Source organism: Salvia splendens, chromosome 10 (genome assembly GCF_004379255.2).
Source record: "Salvia splendens isolate huo1 chromosome 10, SspV2, whole genome shotgun sequence".
NCBI lineage: Eukaryota > Viridiplantae > Streptophyta > Magnoliopsida > Lamiales > Lamiaceae > Salvia > Salvia splendens.
The window spans coordinates 15,534,153-15,549,152 of record NC_056041.1 but is presented as its reverse complement, the minus strand read 5'-3'; the positions used below and the strand labels follow the sequence as shown (position 1 = coordinate 15,549,152).

Here is a 15,000-nt window from a genome sequence, read left to right as displayed (position 1 = left end):
CTCTCACATCACTCCCCCAACTATATAAATGTGTCTTTCTTCCCCAATTAACAAGTGTATACAGGGTAAAATGTTTTCGGTATTCATTGGTAAAGTCAGTGAATTTATAGTTGAACATTTATGAATTCGAATTCGAATTCGAACAATGTTTTTGGTTACTATATTATTAGGTAAAGTGGGTGAAGTTATAATCCAATTCATTCATGAGTTTGGATTCAGATTATTTAACGTTTTTTTAGTGCAATCCATCCAAAAATTATTTACCGTGATATTTTTACCTTGTTTATTTACCAGTTCTCGTGTGGCTATAGATTTCTTACCGTCAGAAAAGAAAAGGTTGGGACCATGTGTGCATTATAGTCTTTTTTCTCTCTTTTTTCTTTTTCTTTTTTCATCCCATCTACCTAGAGATGTTGACATATCATCGTCATTGCCTAATTTTGGGTAGTTTTTGTAATGTTTTATCACATTTGTAGTTTATTATAGTTCTAATTAAAAAAAGGGATTTAGAAGAATATGTACTTGTGAAACCTAGACTTTTCCCATTTTTTTTGACAATATTAGTCGTACTAACTAATTGTGGAAACATAGGAATATACCATAAGTTTCCTCTTCAAACAAACATTTCCATCTTTACTTTTTTCCACTTTAATGGTCAATTATGCTACAGTCCTTAATCATTTACAAAAAGGTATTCTATGGTTTTGATGTTGATTTCTATTTATTATTGGTGTCTTCTGTTTATTTATTTAATAGTATCAAATTAAATTGCTGTACTTAACTTTATGAGTAAAATTTAAAATGATTAAAACTGACTTCGTTTATTGAATTGTCTCGATATTTGTCATTGAATAAAGTTATTAGTGAAACATCAAAGGAACACATGCAAAATAATTTATTGCATGCACGTACAATTCTTAACTTAAAATTAATACTACTATAACTTTACAAGTTTGTACTTGGTACAACTAAATATAGTACTATCATCTTATTAAATATTTTCTTTATGAAAACTAACGAAGCAGCAGCACACGTCATTCATTATTTTAGGATATTCGCGATTATTTAGTTTTAGTTAAATACATGTAACAAATACTTTCAGTACCATATTACACTGAACATGAGTAATTTAATTTAAGATCACTAATCACCCAAAAAATTTATTATAAATATTTTACTAAAAGGGCAACGAACATCCAAGGCCCGAGACTCAATTAGCCCAGTGTTTCCTTACACAAATAGGCCCAGTAGGCACAATTATTTACTAACTCAAAGCCCATATATATTTCTAGCCCAATGTTGTAGGCCCTTTTTTTACTTTTCTCTAAATCATACTGCTACTATTAATTTCTCGTGCAATTTATTATTCTTCGTAAACTAATTTTATTCATTTATACCAGTTTCTTAGTTATAGAATTGGTGTTATATGCAGTATGCTACTTTTCTTCTGTACAGAATATTTCAAATAATTAATTTCCTTCTACGTTTCAATCTACTATAATACAGTATATTTTTGGTTTGTGAGATTGAAAATTTAAAACACAGTTTTCTAACAATATTTGAGAATATGATAAAAGAAAAGGAACAATAAAAAAGAAGATATCTTGGACTGTGGAAAAGGAATCAATGCATTTTTACTGCTCAAACTTTGCTGAATATAACAATTTGGAATCCAAACCATTTTGATGATACAATCAATTTAAAAACTTAGAAAAAATCTCAATATTCTCATTGTTTTCAAGATCCTAGTTAATGAGCATGTGGATTAATATTGCCATTAAATTACTCTTAATTAACAATAATTAATTCATTAAGCAGTTACCTTAATTAATTTAGGTCCCAAATCACTAATTAAATTATTATGTCATGACATTAATTAATTTATCAATAATTTTGATGCATTAAATAGTTGCTAATTTATTAAGCATTATTTACAAACATTAAATTATATCTTGCAGGGTAAATTAAAATAAATTATCCTTTACCATTTAATTCAAAAAATAGATATTAAATTATATAAACTCATATCATTGTAAGGGTAAAAATATCATTAAAACAATCCACTTTATCAAATACTCCACTTTTTTTTTTATCAAGTCTTTCATCTAACAACCAAATAACACCACTAAATTATTATCTCTATTCTTATCTACAATCAAATAGTACCATTAAATTATTTTAATTCTTATCTAAAGGTCCATTTTACTTTAATTTTGCGTTATCCCTATCATCTCTGTTAAACAGAGCCTTATATAATGCTGCAATTAAGTTTTTTGTTTTGTTTGTAAATGTGAATCCATCGCTACAGATATAGAAGTCAATTGATATGAGCCAACCACGATTTTAAATGTTCATATTATGTCTACATAATGTTGTTTTAAAATCACAAAAATTACCAAAAATAAATAAATAAATAAATATTGTATACTTATATAGAAGGAGATAAATAGTGTTGTGATTCTAATCTACCCCTTTGTGCACTCTTCGAATCTACATTGAACACTACCAAATCTCGTCACCGAAAACCCCTCTCCGCTCTATAAATTCCTAAATTCTCAATCTCGCTCGATTGGAATTCATCGTCTGATAATCAATTTCACTGCATTTCTCAATCAGGAAGACAGAGATGCGCTAATTGTGTACGGATACGTTGTTTACATAGCTTCTCTACTGATACGGCGCGCTAATTTATGCTTTGGGCGATTGGAGGGGATTTGGCTCTGGGAGAAGAGGAGTGTTTGCAGGAGGAATCGAGATTAGGAGATAGAATGCCTGGGATAGCGCAGAAGTCTAATGTTTGCGGCGATTCTAATACGACTGTTTATCACAATTCAGTGGTAGGGAATGCTCAATCATTTAATGGTTCGTCGGTCTCCGGCAATGGCTTCTGGTCTAAGCATCGCGATGATCTGAGCTACAATCAGCTGCAGAAGGTATGTTGCCAGCTATTGTACATGTCAGTTTTCATAAGAATTAAGGTGTAGTGTGTGTTTGGCAGTTTTTTGTTTATGGAATGAGGTGAGCTTGGTTTATATATTTTAGAAGGTTGCAGGGTTTAATTGGAAGACTAGAATTTGGAAAATTGAGTGACTTTGGGAATGTCGTATGGATGTAATTGTAAATTCCTTTTTTTTGCATTTGTTCTATGTATAAATTTATCTTTTGGGGAAAAGAAGTTGTTGAGCTTAATCTTAATTGATACCACTGTGGCGTACTGATTTTGGTGGGTAACTTCAAACTTCAAAAAAGTTTAATACTCCGTACTAGATAGTGTTTTTCTAATGCATTTTGACTAATGAAAATGACCTTGTATGTTGCTTGATCATGCGGTCTTTCAAGTAATGTCTTTTAGATAAAATTTCTCATGCTCAAATTCCACGGAGTTTAGACTTCTAGATTTCATTTAGGGCAGATATTTCCTTGTCTCATTCGTGTGTCATCTTATTCTTAAGCCGTTTGATGAGATTTTATGTCGTAGTCATCTGAGCTTCTTCCTCTTTCTATGTTTCATACAGTTTTGGTCTGAGCTATCAACACAAGCTCGGCAGAAACTTATGAGGATTGACAAACAGACACTATTTGAGCATGCTCGTAAAAACATGTACTGCCCTAGATGCAACGGGTTGCTGCTTGAAGTTTCTTTACAGATTGTTATGTATGGAAAGTCTCTACAGCAAGATGCAACAAATGGCCATTACAATGGGCGAACCACAAACAATCAGAACTGTGGCAACTTGTGTATTGACAATGAGTGCCAAGATAACATGATAGACCCGTCTATACATCCGTGGGGTGGATTAACCACTGCCAGGGAAGGTACTTTGACCCTGTTGGATTGTTACCTTCACTCAAAGTCTTTGAAGGGTCTCCAAAATGTAAGTGTCAACTCTACGTAGTTTTGTCTTCTTTTGTGCAAACCTTAGGTTAACTCCCTTTAATATGAATCAGGTATTTGATAGTGCACGTGCAAGGGAAAGAGAACGCAAGTTGCTCTATCCTGATGCATGCGGAGGAAGTGGCCGGGGATGGATGAGTCAAGGAATGACAGGATTTGGTAGAGGGCATGGAACAAGAGAAACTTGTGCTCTTCACACTGCTAGGTTATCGGTGGAGACATTGGTCGACTTTTGGTCAGCCCTTGGAGGGGAGACTCAGAAATCTCTCTTAAGGATGAAAGAAAAAGACTTTCTTGAAAGACTCATGTATAGGTGTGCCATCCTCTTTTTCCTTGTTATAGACTTAGTTCACCACTCACTGGCTCTTTAATGACTATAGCAGTTTTTAGAAATGTAAAGACACCAATCCGTGTTCATACTGTAAATATATAGTAGGAGTATGTTTTTTCTGTTAAACATGGACTTATTCTAGGTTTCAGTTTCCCATTTAATACTTTGTCTCAATTGGACAAGGATGTGGCATGCAGCTTCTGGAGTAGAAATGTTAGTGCATGGATGTCATAATGGTTATTTATAAACATATATTGATCTTCATGATTTGGCTAAAGTTACCACAGTATGAAGATCTTTAGAGCTAGGCTAACTCATTCTATTTGGTAGTCCAGAACATTTAAAGAATAATTTTTTAAGGATTAACTTAGGGTGTCATACAATCAGCTTAATTAAAGATAAGGTACAGATTCTTATATAAGATGTAGTCTTATTTTATCTAACTTAATGTCCAAACAAAAATTTAGTAGGAGATGTCATGCTTGATTGCAAAGATCCTAGCTCCAACCTTTTTTTATTATCAAACGTATAGTACTGGAAGTAAGCTTAGGCTTCCACTTAGCAAGGTTTTATACTATTATCACACTACTGAAGTAAATTTCGTAAACCTGCATTGCTACTTGAGATGCTTCAGCCTGTATAAATTGGTGATAAGCAGTGGCATTTCCATCAAAAAGTTGTCTCATGATTAAAATTTGCTGTGGTCATCTTCAGAATTACCGGGACTGGTGAGTTTGTTGTAATTTTATCTTCTGTGACTAGTTTCTTCTCGTTTTAGTGTTAACTTTGATTAGCTTGGAGTGACACATTAATTTGCTTAGGACTTGAGTTTTAATCAAATAAATGGGATAGGTATATAATTTAGCATTAAGACATAAAATTTACATTATACTTGAAAAGTTTGTGCAACTTATGAGTTAAATCCTTTGAAATAGGTCAATGAAGTTCTTATTCAATGTTGGTTCAAGGATAATCCAATTTGAGTTCAATGCAAAGAAACTTCTAAATCCCTTGTCTGCAGGTTTGACAGCAAAAGGTTTTGTAGAGATTGTCGACGAAATGTGATGCGTGAATTCAAGGAGCTGAAAGAGCTGAAGCACATGAGAAAGGATCCTCGCAGTACCAGCTGGTTTTGTGGAGCTGATTCCATCTTCCAATATGAGGTGCACAATCTGGATTATCTCGTCATTCTTTTGGAAATTTGATATTCTGGTCCTACAATATGATAGAGATAAGGCGTTGGAGGATGAATGAATTTGTGCATAAACGAACGAAACAGCCTGCTGGAGAAGAAACGGAAGAACAGAAAGAGCGAACAAAAGGAACAATCTAAAATATAAATCTGAATAAAAGAATCGTCTTACGAGGCCCTACGGTACTACTGTCCTAAACTATTTTCCTGGACATATAGCTCTTCTGCTGACAAGCTATGTATATAACTAGCAGACTCATAATTTGAATAAGGCTCCTAACTAAATAAGGACTCCTAAATCAACTCCAACTCTATAATATCTATCTCTAATTCATTAGTCATTACTGATATTCAAGACGTTATCAACGACTAATAAATAATAACTAGATGTCCTCTCAAGAGTTTAGCAATGGAGTAGCAACAGACACAACAACTGATATCGATAAATGAGTATCAAGAGTTTACCTGCTTTCTTGTCTTTATCTTTATTAGTTGTTGTTTATTAGTGGTGAATTAGTGGAGCCCCCCCCAAAAAAGCATTATCTTAGGAGTCTTGTGTTTTATCTTTAGAGTCATGCTTATCTTAGGATTTCCTTTCCTTTTGAGTCTTGTTTTATCTTAGGATTTCCTTATGCTTTTAGGATTGAGTCATGACTCATGGCTATAAATACCTTGATGTTTAAGAGGGAAGCCTCGTCCAGGATTTTGGTTGAGTATTGGCATTGGCCAAGGACCTCACAAGAGGGTCATTCTTTGTTATTCCTTTCAGTTAATGCAATATAGTTCTTTCTGTTATTCATTGAAATATCTGTGTGCATTAATCTGCCAAGGGCAGCATCTTTGGCATTCCTGCAAGTAGTTGGGGTGTGTGATCTTCAACCCTAAAAATTGGTGCAGTGAGCGTCCTTCTCCAATGGTGAATACGCAGTCGGAGAGCGTGCGGTCTGGAGCATGCGGCCAATTCAACAAAGTGGTCTTTTGCAGATATTTGAGCTACCCTTTCTGCGTCTCAGCCAAATTTGATCAACACACAACTGATATCAACCGCCATCCCTCCGATATGAGTTCTTTATTAATACGTGGGTGGTAAACTCGATGCCCAGGCCCTCCTGGAGACTCCATCGGTGCCTTTACCAGTCCCTAACACCGATGTGGTTGCTAATCAACCCACCTTGTCTCATCCATCGTTTGATGGTATAACATCCTTGGCTTGTCTATAATTTCCACCACCAATAGTTGCAAACCCACCACCTCCGCCATCAGTACCAGTACCACCTACTGTTTTGTCTCCACTATCCGTTGTGCCAGCATGTGTGCATCCATCCAGCCCCAATGCTGCGTCACCACAACCCCTTCTCCTTTCCCAGGTGCAGCAGCAGAATCTACAGACCCTAGAACTCTTTCAGCAATCCGCGCCAGCCCCTACTGTGGTTATTGTTGTTGTTTCTCGCGAATCTCACCTGAAAGCAGCCTCTACCCCAACCCGAATGACCGCCAGCACCACCCATCGGCCTGCTCAGTACTTCATGGCAATAAACTTTAGTACAAAGAGTACAGAGTTGCAGAAACTATTTTAGCAGCACATCACTTTTCAGATTGCAATTGTCTTCATCTTTGCGTGGTCTTCAGTTTTGCCTGATGTCACCCTACCTAAAGCAGGAGTATGAGCCCCCTTGTCTCTCTATACTCCAGCCTTGAGGGCATGTCTGTTTCGACAGACGGAGTATTAATATCGATACATGAGTATCGAGTGTTTCCCTGCTTTCTTGTCTTTATCTTTATTAATTGTTATATATATATATAAGTAGTGAATATTTGGAGAATTGGACTCCTGGAGATAGGATTATCTTAAGAGTTTTGTGTTTTTCTTTTGAGTTGTGTTAATCTTAGGATTTCCTTTCTTTCCTCTTGAGTCTTGTGTTTATATTCAGATTCATGTTTATCTTAGGATTTCCTTAGGCCTTTAGGATTGAGTCATGGTGATACGGATGTTTGTTGGAGGGGAGAGGTTTGGCCAGAATAATAGGGAAGTGGTTAGAGGGGAAATCCCAATATTATCTCGCCTGATTAGCTAGTTCAATTTCAGAGATTTTATTGTTATTTTGAATTATTGTAGATTTGTTTAGCTTATAGGCGGGCCAGTAGGAGTAGCTGATCATCTTGGATAGATCATTTTGTATTGGACGACTTAGTCGTAGGCCTCTGCGGAGGAGTGTTATTCTTTTACTTTCCCATCAATTCAAAGTGATCGTTCCTCTTATTCTTGCATTTACAAAGCATTGATTCGAAGTGGGGAGCATAACTCGTGCTCTATACCTCCCTCCCGCCTTTCACTCCTAACAATTGGTGCGGTGAACGATGGTGAACTCTCGTGCGGACACGCGACTGGATGAATTGGAGAAGGCGACATATGATTTGCAGCAGGGTAGACTCTTGTTGGACGCGGCAGTGAAGGAACTGAATGCTCAGTTCCGCCGCACTGATGACCAGGTAACAGAGGTCCGAACCGAACTGACCGCCATGCTTCAGGAGATGCGCGCGGGTTTCGCTTCGCTGAAACTCAAGGACACTTCCAACCCCGACGACGGATCCACCTCAGCGAATCAGGGGTCAAAGACGACAACCGCCGGTGGTACTTCGGCGTCACCCATGCCCACCTTCGATGGCTCGGATGCCCTCGCTTGGCTTGCACGGGCGGAGCAATACTTCTTGATCTCGGGAACCGCCTCCGAGGACCGGGTGGGCGTCACAATGGTGGCTTTGGCAGGCGCTGCCCTCCCTTGGTACCAGTTGTTGCGACAGCGAGTTCCGGATCTGACGTGGGCTCGGTTTGCAAGGGAGTTGATGAAACGCTTTGGCGGCAATGGGGTGTTGAATGTATATGAAGCATTCGCCGCAGTACCATCTCCTCCCCGTCCACCTACACTAGCAAAGGTGACAGCTCCGATGTTGTCCTCTAGTCCGCCTACAACAGCCAAGGAGAATACTCTGCACGCCATCCAACAGCCCCTACCTATACAACAAATGTGCACACCCTTGACAGTACAACAACCCATTCCACCTCCAGTTTTGGTGCCTCCACCATCTCCTCCCAGTCCACTTACACCAGCAACTCCACCTACACTAGCACCAGTGACAGCACCGCTGTTGTCCACCTCCGGCCCTTACATTCTGCAGTTTCAATCTCCGTTCTTGTCCTTGCTGCGATGTTTAGTTTCCGCTGCCCACCAGTCCCCACCTATGGCGGTTTCCTTTCCAGGATCTCTATTTTCATTGACAGGCGCCCCCTTCTCCTATCTGGTCATGCTGCGATTCCTACATATAGTTGGCAATCTTCTATGGTTCGATGCTCTGGCTACTACTCGAAAGCATGAGTTTGAACCTCCACCGGACAGAGTGATATATTTTGAATTTTAACATAGCCTTGAGGACAAGGTTGTTTCGAGAGTGAGGTAGTTGATACGGATGTTTGTTGGAGGGGAGAGGTTTGGCCAGAATAATAGGGAAGTGGTTAGAGGGGAAATCCCAATATTATCTCGCATGATTAGTTAGTTCAATTTCAGAGATTTTATTGTTATTTTGAATTATTGTAGATTTGTTTAGCCGCCTATATAAGGCGGGTCAGTAGGAGTAGCTAATCATCTTGGATAGATCATTTTGTATTGGACGACTTAGTCGTAGGCCTCTGCGGAGGAGTGTTATTCTTTTACTTTCCCATCAATTCAAAGTGATCATTCCTCTTATTCTTGCATTTACAAAGCATTGATTCGAAGTGGGGAGCATAACTCGTGCTCTATACCTCCCTCCCGCCTTTCACTCCTAACACATGGCTATAAATACTCTTGATGTTTAAGAGGGAAGCCTTGCTTGGATTTTAGTTGAGTATTGGCATTGACCAAGGTCCATGCAAGAGGGTCGTTCTTTGTTATTCCTTTAAGTTTATGTAATAAAGTTTAGGAGCTATTTATAATAACTAATAACAGACTCCTACTCTGAATAAGGCTCCTAACTATATAAATACTCATAAATTAACCCCAACTCTAACAGATTAAATCCATCTCATAACAATTACCGATAAACAAGACACTATGAACAAACTAATAAATACTCCCTCCGTCCGCAATCAATTGGCTCTGATTTACTCTGCTCGAGTTTTAAGAAATGTAATGGAAAGTGGATGGAAAAAGTTAATGGAATGTGGGTTCTATTACCAAAAGTTGTAAAAAGTAATTGAGAAAATTATTTGCAAATTGAGCCAATTAATGGCGGACAGGGGGAGTAATAACTAAAGATAACGTTCCAGAATGCTGGGGACTTCCTTTAAAACAATACTGCTGGAATAATGATGCATCTTGTACTTCAATTTCTCAGGTTTCTCATGATACAGTTAAAGTTGATTGGCATCAAACATTTTTAGATGCTTGTGGAACGTATCAACACTTTGAATGGGCTATTGGAACTGGAGAAGGAAAGTCTGATATCTTGGATTTTAAAAATGTTGGGTTGAGTGTAAGGGATCAAGTGAATGGTCTAGATCTAAGTGGTCTGAATGCTTGTTACATTACTCTGAGGGCTTGGAAAATGGATGGGCGATGCAATGAACTGTGTGTGAAAGCTCATGCATTGCGAGGGCAACAATGTGTTCATTGCAAGCTAGCTGTTGGTGATGGATATGTAACAATTATAATAGAGGAAAATATCAGAAGGTTCCTTGAGCATGCAGAGGAGGCCGAGGAAGAAGAGGTAAGCTTGTTGAAAAGAAGAATTTGCTTTAGGTTTTCTTCTCCATAATTAGTCCATTTCTATTATGCTATTTAATCCCTGATATTATGATTAATGCCTATGTTATTTTCAGGATGATGACTCCATTGATACGGATGGAAATGAGTTTGATGGCGAGTGCTCTCGTCCCCAGAAACATGCAAAGAGTCCTGAACTTGCCCAAGAATTTCTCTTAGATGCTGCAACTGTCATTTTCAAGGAGCAGGCATGTTTATCATGTTTATTTCTCATTCCTTCAACTTAATGTTTTGAAATATACGTGCAGTCAGAATTATTTCTGGTTTCCAACACGAATGATCATTTGAATCTTACGGAACTACCTTAACTTGCCCAATTTCCAAGCTGTATTGTTTGAGAGTGAATTACCATCTTGGAGTAATTTATGTTTATGAGCTTGTTTAATGTTTGATGTTTTCTTTAGTGAATGGACTTGTTTTTAGCACTATGAAGTTTCTTAACTTGACAGATGTTCCTGCAGGTTGAGAAGGCTTTTAGGGAGGGAACTGCCCGTCAAAATGCACGCAGTATTTTTGTGTGTCATGCTCTGAAATTGCTGGAAGAGCGCGTGCATGTGGCGTGCAAAGAAATCGTCACTTTAGAAAAACAGGTACTTACACGTGTAATATGTAGTCAGGGGCAGCAGCTATCTATCTAGTTTAATATTTTCCCTGAATTTGTATTTTTCCTGAATTTGGACTTACTCTCACTTTTCCCATTCAAATCTGTATTTACAGATGAAACTTCTTGAAGAAGAAGAAAAGGAGAAGCGTGAAGATGAAGAGCGCAAGGAGCGTAGGAGAACAAAAGAAAGGGGGAAAAAGCTGCGCAGAAAGGAAAGGTTAAGAGAGAAAGAAAACAAATGTGCTGAACCCAATACAAATGCTGTAGTTCTTGATACTCGAGATGAGGCAGAACCTTGCGCTGATGAGGGTACCCTTAGTGGGAACACCAGAGATTGTGAGATGGAAACAGGGGCAGCTACCCCCCAACCCAGTCCTTTGTCTCCTGATATTCAAGATGACCAGTTATTGATGTGTTATAGTTCTCCAAATATGGGAAATCACAATGAAGATATTCTGGAAGAGGAATCTGGCAACACCAGAGATTTAAACTACTCTTTGCCTTATAATCACTATAGGTATTCTCGCAGGACACCTAGGTTACATAAAGATATCGAGCAGGATTTCACCTCCAAGTGGTCCGATAGGAGAAAGGGTGCAGCAATATCAGAGAGTGAAGTCACTACTGGCAAGTATGAATCAAGATTTCATGCTGATCGCTTTGAATCGACAAGGACCAATCATTGCTTCAATAAGCAGTTAAGAACAAATGCTGCAAAGTTCAACCCAAGAAATGGTCCAAAGTTGAGTGAAAAACTTCAGTGTACCAATAACAGAGAAGGTGGCAGATGCGATTACCAAGATTGTAGTTGTAACCATCCTAACGACTATCGAGCAAAGCCTGAGTCGCATATGTTGAGATCAACTGGAGAGCCTAAATATGTGAATAACTTGGAGTCATCATTTGATATTTCAAAATCATATTATCCAGAGGACTGCACTGAAACTGAGTGCGCACGTGAGATTAATGGGCAAGTTAAAGCCAATGCCAACTGCAACTGTGGTAACTTACCTGTTAGAAATAAAGTCTGGGAACCTTTGCATTCACTGAAAAAACATGCTCAAAGCAACTCAGGAACTGATGTTGCCTTGAAGCCCAACAAAGTTGAAACTACTGAGTCTGATCGAGACCCTGAATTATCTGGTACTGCTCCTTCTGGTGAATTGACAAATTTTTCGATCGAAACTATTAGCACAGACAATGAACTGGGGGACACGGCAAAGTCTGGAAATGGTACTTGCAAAGACAAGGATAATGGATTTCATTCAATGGAAAAGTCAGCGAATTACATAAAGGTGGAAGAAGATGGCGAGTTAAGTTTCATGACTAAAACTCCACTCAGGACAGTAGGGTCATTTCTTAGCAGATCTTCCAACTCTGACAGCTGCTTTTCATGCCTAAGTGAAGGTGACTCCTCAAACCACCAAAATCTGGAATCAACATCCACATCAGATTCGGAAGAGTCTAGCCAAACCTCTGAGGGAAGAGATATGTTGCATTGTCTTGAAAGTGGGTTTTGCGAATGTCACAAAGTTGTGGATGATCTAGTCACAGCAAGAGCACAAGATGCTAACAGCCAGGAACTAGCTTCATCCAGCAGTTTGCCTGCAGAAACAGCCACGTATTGTGAGAGCGGGAAAGCAAATGCCGGTGTGGATGTTCTGTCTCAAAGCGTGCTTCCCACTATGATGCAGAATCAGAGCATACATTATCCCACCTATCAGGCCCCAGCAATGGCTTATTACCATCAAGCTCCGGGTTCATGGCCAGCCGGACCTACTAATGGATTTACGTCCTTTCACTACCCCAACCATTACTTATATGCCAGTGGGTTTGGATACGACTTGAACACAAATGCACAGTTGATGCAGTATGGGGGCTTACAGCATCTCCCTCCGCCGCTGATCACTCATGTTCATATGCCTCTCTTCCCCACTGCAGCTAATGTAGTCAGCTCAAAGGATCACAGTATAGATTCAACAGTTGCAGAGGATGGCAAGTGTGAGAAGGGGAATGATGATTTCTCTCTCTTCCATTTTGGTGGCCCTGTAGGATTCAAACCTGAGGAAGCTGTCTCCTTGAAAGGAGGACGAGGGGGAGATTTGTCAGAAAAGAACCCTCATTCCTGCAATACTAAAGAGTCCATAGAAGAATACAATTTGTTTGCTGATAGTAATAGCATAAAGTTTCCTATTTTCTAATTTATTTTGGATTTGTGATACAAGGAAGCCTGAGTGGGTGGTGGAGGTTTGAGTGCTGTGTAAACAATAATCCTCCCCTGCAAATTTTTATGGTTTTTTATAACATTATACATTGATTGTTTTCATTTGCTTGTTGCCAATGTCATTTTTCTGAGGGACTAGTACTAGGAGTATGTTTTACTAGTTCTTAACACATTGAGGTTTTTTGGATGAAGATATGTTTGTGCTATTGGCATGATGTGTTAGTAAAAAATGAAATGCCTTCTCTGTTGTCAAAACACAGTGATAAAACAATCTGTTGTGCAAGAACAGTGTTTATGCCAATCCCATTAATTCAACCAACAAATCCAAGTAAATTCGATCAAAATTGACACTGTTTATGAATTCCTAAAATGACCTTTCGAAGAGCAGAAGAATTCTTCTAATGATACAAAAACCAAAAGTCATCAAGATATTATGAAAGCATTCTTCTAATGATACAAATACCCCTTCTCCCATTTCATTTCAACCACACACCCAATTTTTTCACAACAAACTTCTCTCTGTTTCCAACTCTCTCTACTCGAAATGGACCCTGCCGACGATGATGAGATTGTGATGGTCTTAGAGTGAGCCATGTTGGATTACGCATTAAGCGTAGAGGAACGACGATGACAAGAACAGTTACAGCCATCGGTCCCTAAGCCAATCTGCCATCGGCAGCGGGTCTTCAGTTAGCATGTCGTGGTTGCCCAACGGCTATACTCGGACTACGTCGCTGAGGAGCCACAGTGGGGGCCGGAGGTTTTCCACCAACGTTTAAGAAAGCGTCGGGATCTTTTCTTGCGTATTCCTAACGTGTTGCAAGCACGTGATGAATTCTTCTAGCAGCGTCCCGATGCCAACGACAGACCCAGACTGTCGATGTTGCAGAAGTGCAAATTTGCTCTAAGGCAGTTGGCTTATTGAGGAACGACATATATGTTCGATTAGTATCTCTACATTGCCGACACAAAGGGTCGCGAATGTCTGAAGAAATTCTATTGGGGAGTTGTGGAGGCCTTCAGCTACACTTATTCGCAGAAGCCGAACGCTGCCAATGGCCGGTTCCTGTTGGATTTGCACGGGAGGGTGCAAAGATTTCCTGGAATGTTGGGGAACATAGATTGTATGCATTTAGCATAGAAGAAATTTCTGACCGCTTGGAGAGGCCAGTTCACGAATAGGTTTAAAGGCACGCACCCCCATGATGATTCTCGAGCCATTGATGACCAACGACTATGGATATATGACATGCTTACTTCGGTGTAGTCAGATCAAACAACGACCTCAATATCATGCACTCATTGCTTCTCTTCAACGAGCAATGCAAGGGTAAACCATCCCCTCCCGTGCCAGTTCACGAATATGTTCAAAGGCATGCACCCCCATGATGATTCTCGAAGCTATGGCTGACCATCGACTTTACTGTCAATGACAACCAATATCGTATGGGGTACCCAAAGTGGCCATTATTTCTAAATACGATCACTTGTCCAACTAATCCAAAGAGAGCTTTATTTGCTCAAAGGCAAGAGGTTGCGCGGAAGGATGTGGAGCGGGCATTTGGTATGCTCCAAGCGCGTTGGACAATATTAAAGGCCTAGTGCGTTTGTTCTACCAAGAATGTGACGCTGATATCATGTATGCATGCATCACCATGCATAACATAATAGTCGAGAATGAAGTGAAGAAGTGACCAATTGGGGCGATGAAGACACTAGACTAAACTCCGGTGTTGCTCGCGAGCCCCGACATCTTTGTTTACCGCACGGCTACAGTATGATTCTTCGTGCATTTTTTACTACCCGCAAGGAAGAAGTCCATGATTGCCTCCATAAAATTCGAACGCGTAATCATTGAAGTGTAATGTACATTTTTTAAGTTTGTTTCTCGTTGTATTTTTTCGGTATTTTAATATAATGAAGATTTTTATATTATATTATTATAGTATTTGATA

At 39.1% G+C, this 15,000-nt stretch overlaps 2 protein-coding genes across 2 annotated transcripts; both read left to right on the top strand.

Moving 5' to 3' along the window:
* The first annotated feature begins 2,464 nt into the window (after positions 1-2,464).
* Positions 2,465-13,147, top strand: LOC121751701. The gene is made up of 8 exons (XM_042146502.1): positions 2,465-2,933; positions 3,516-3,875; positions 3,949-4,208; positions 5,248-5,389; positions 9,790-10,161; positions 10,274-10,405; positions 10,679-10,807; positions 10,935-13,147. Exons 1-8 carry the CDS (start codon positions 2,691-2,693, stop codon positions 13,020-13,022), a joined length of 3,726 nt encoding a protein of 1,241 aa, XP_042002436.1. The 5' UTR covers positions 2,465-2,690; the 3' UTR covers positions 13,023-13,147.
* Positions 5,397-9,781, top strand: LOC121751702 (CTTNBP2 N-terminal-like protein). The gene is made up of 2 exons (XM_042146503.1): positions 5,397-5,601; positions 6,316-9,781. Exon 2 carries the CDS (start codon positions 7,777-7,779, stop codon positions 8,833-8,835), a length of 1,059 nt encoding a protein of 352 aa, XP_042002437.1. The 5' UTR covers positions 5,397-5,601; positions 6,316-7,776; the 3' UTR covers positions 8,836-9,781.
* Positions 13,148-15,000: the final 1,853 nt, after the last annotated feature.

Coding starts and splice junctions, on each gene's coding strand:
- LOC121751701 (XM_042146502.1), top strand. CDS start 2,691: ATGCTTTGGGCGATTGGAGGGGATTTGGCTCTGGGAGAAGAGGAGTGT. Junction 5,390..9,789: donor ATTCCATCTTCCAATATGAG/GTGCACAATCTG, acceptor TCAATTTCTCAG/GTTTCTCATGATACAGTTAA. Junction 10,406..10,678: donor CTGTCATTTTCAAGGAGCAG/GCATGTTTATCA, acceptor ATGTTCCTGCAG/GTTGAGAAGGCTTTTAGGGA.
- LOC121751702 (XM_042146503.1), top strand. CDS start 7,777: ATGGTGAACTCTCGTGCGGACACGCGACTGGATGAATTGGAGAAGGCG.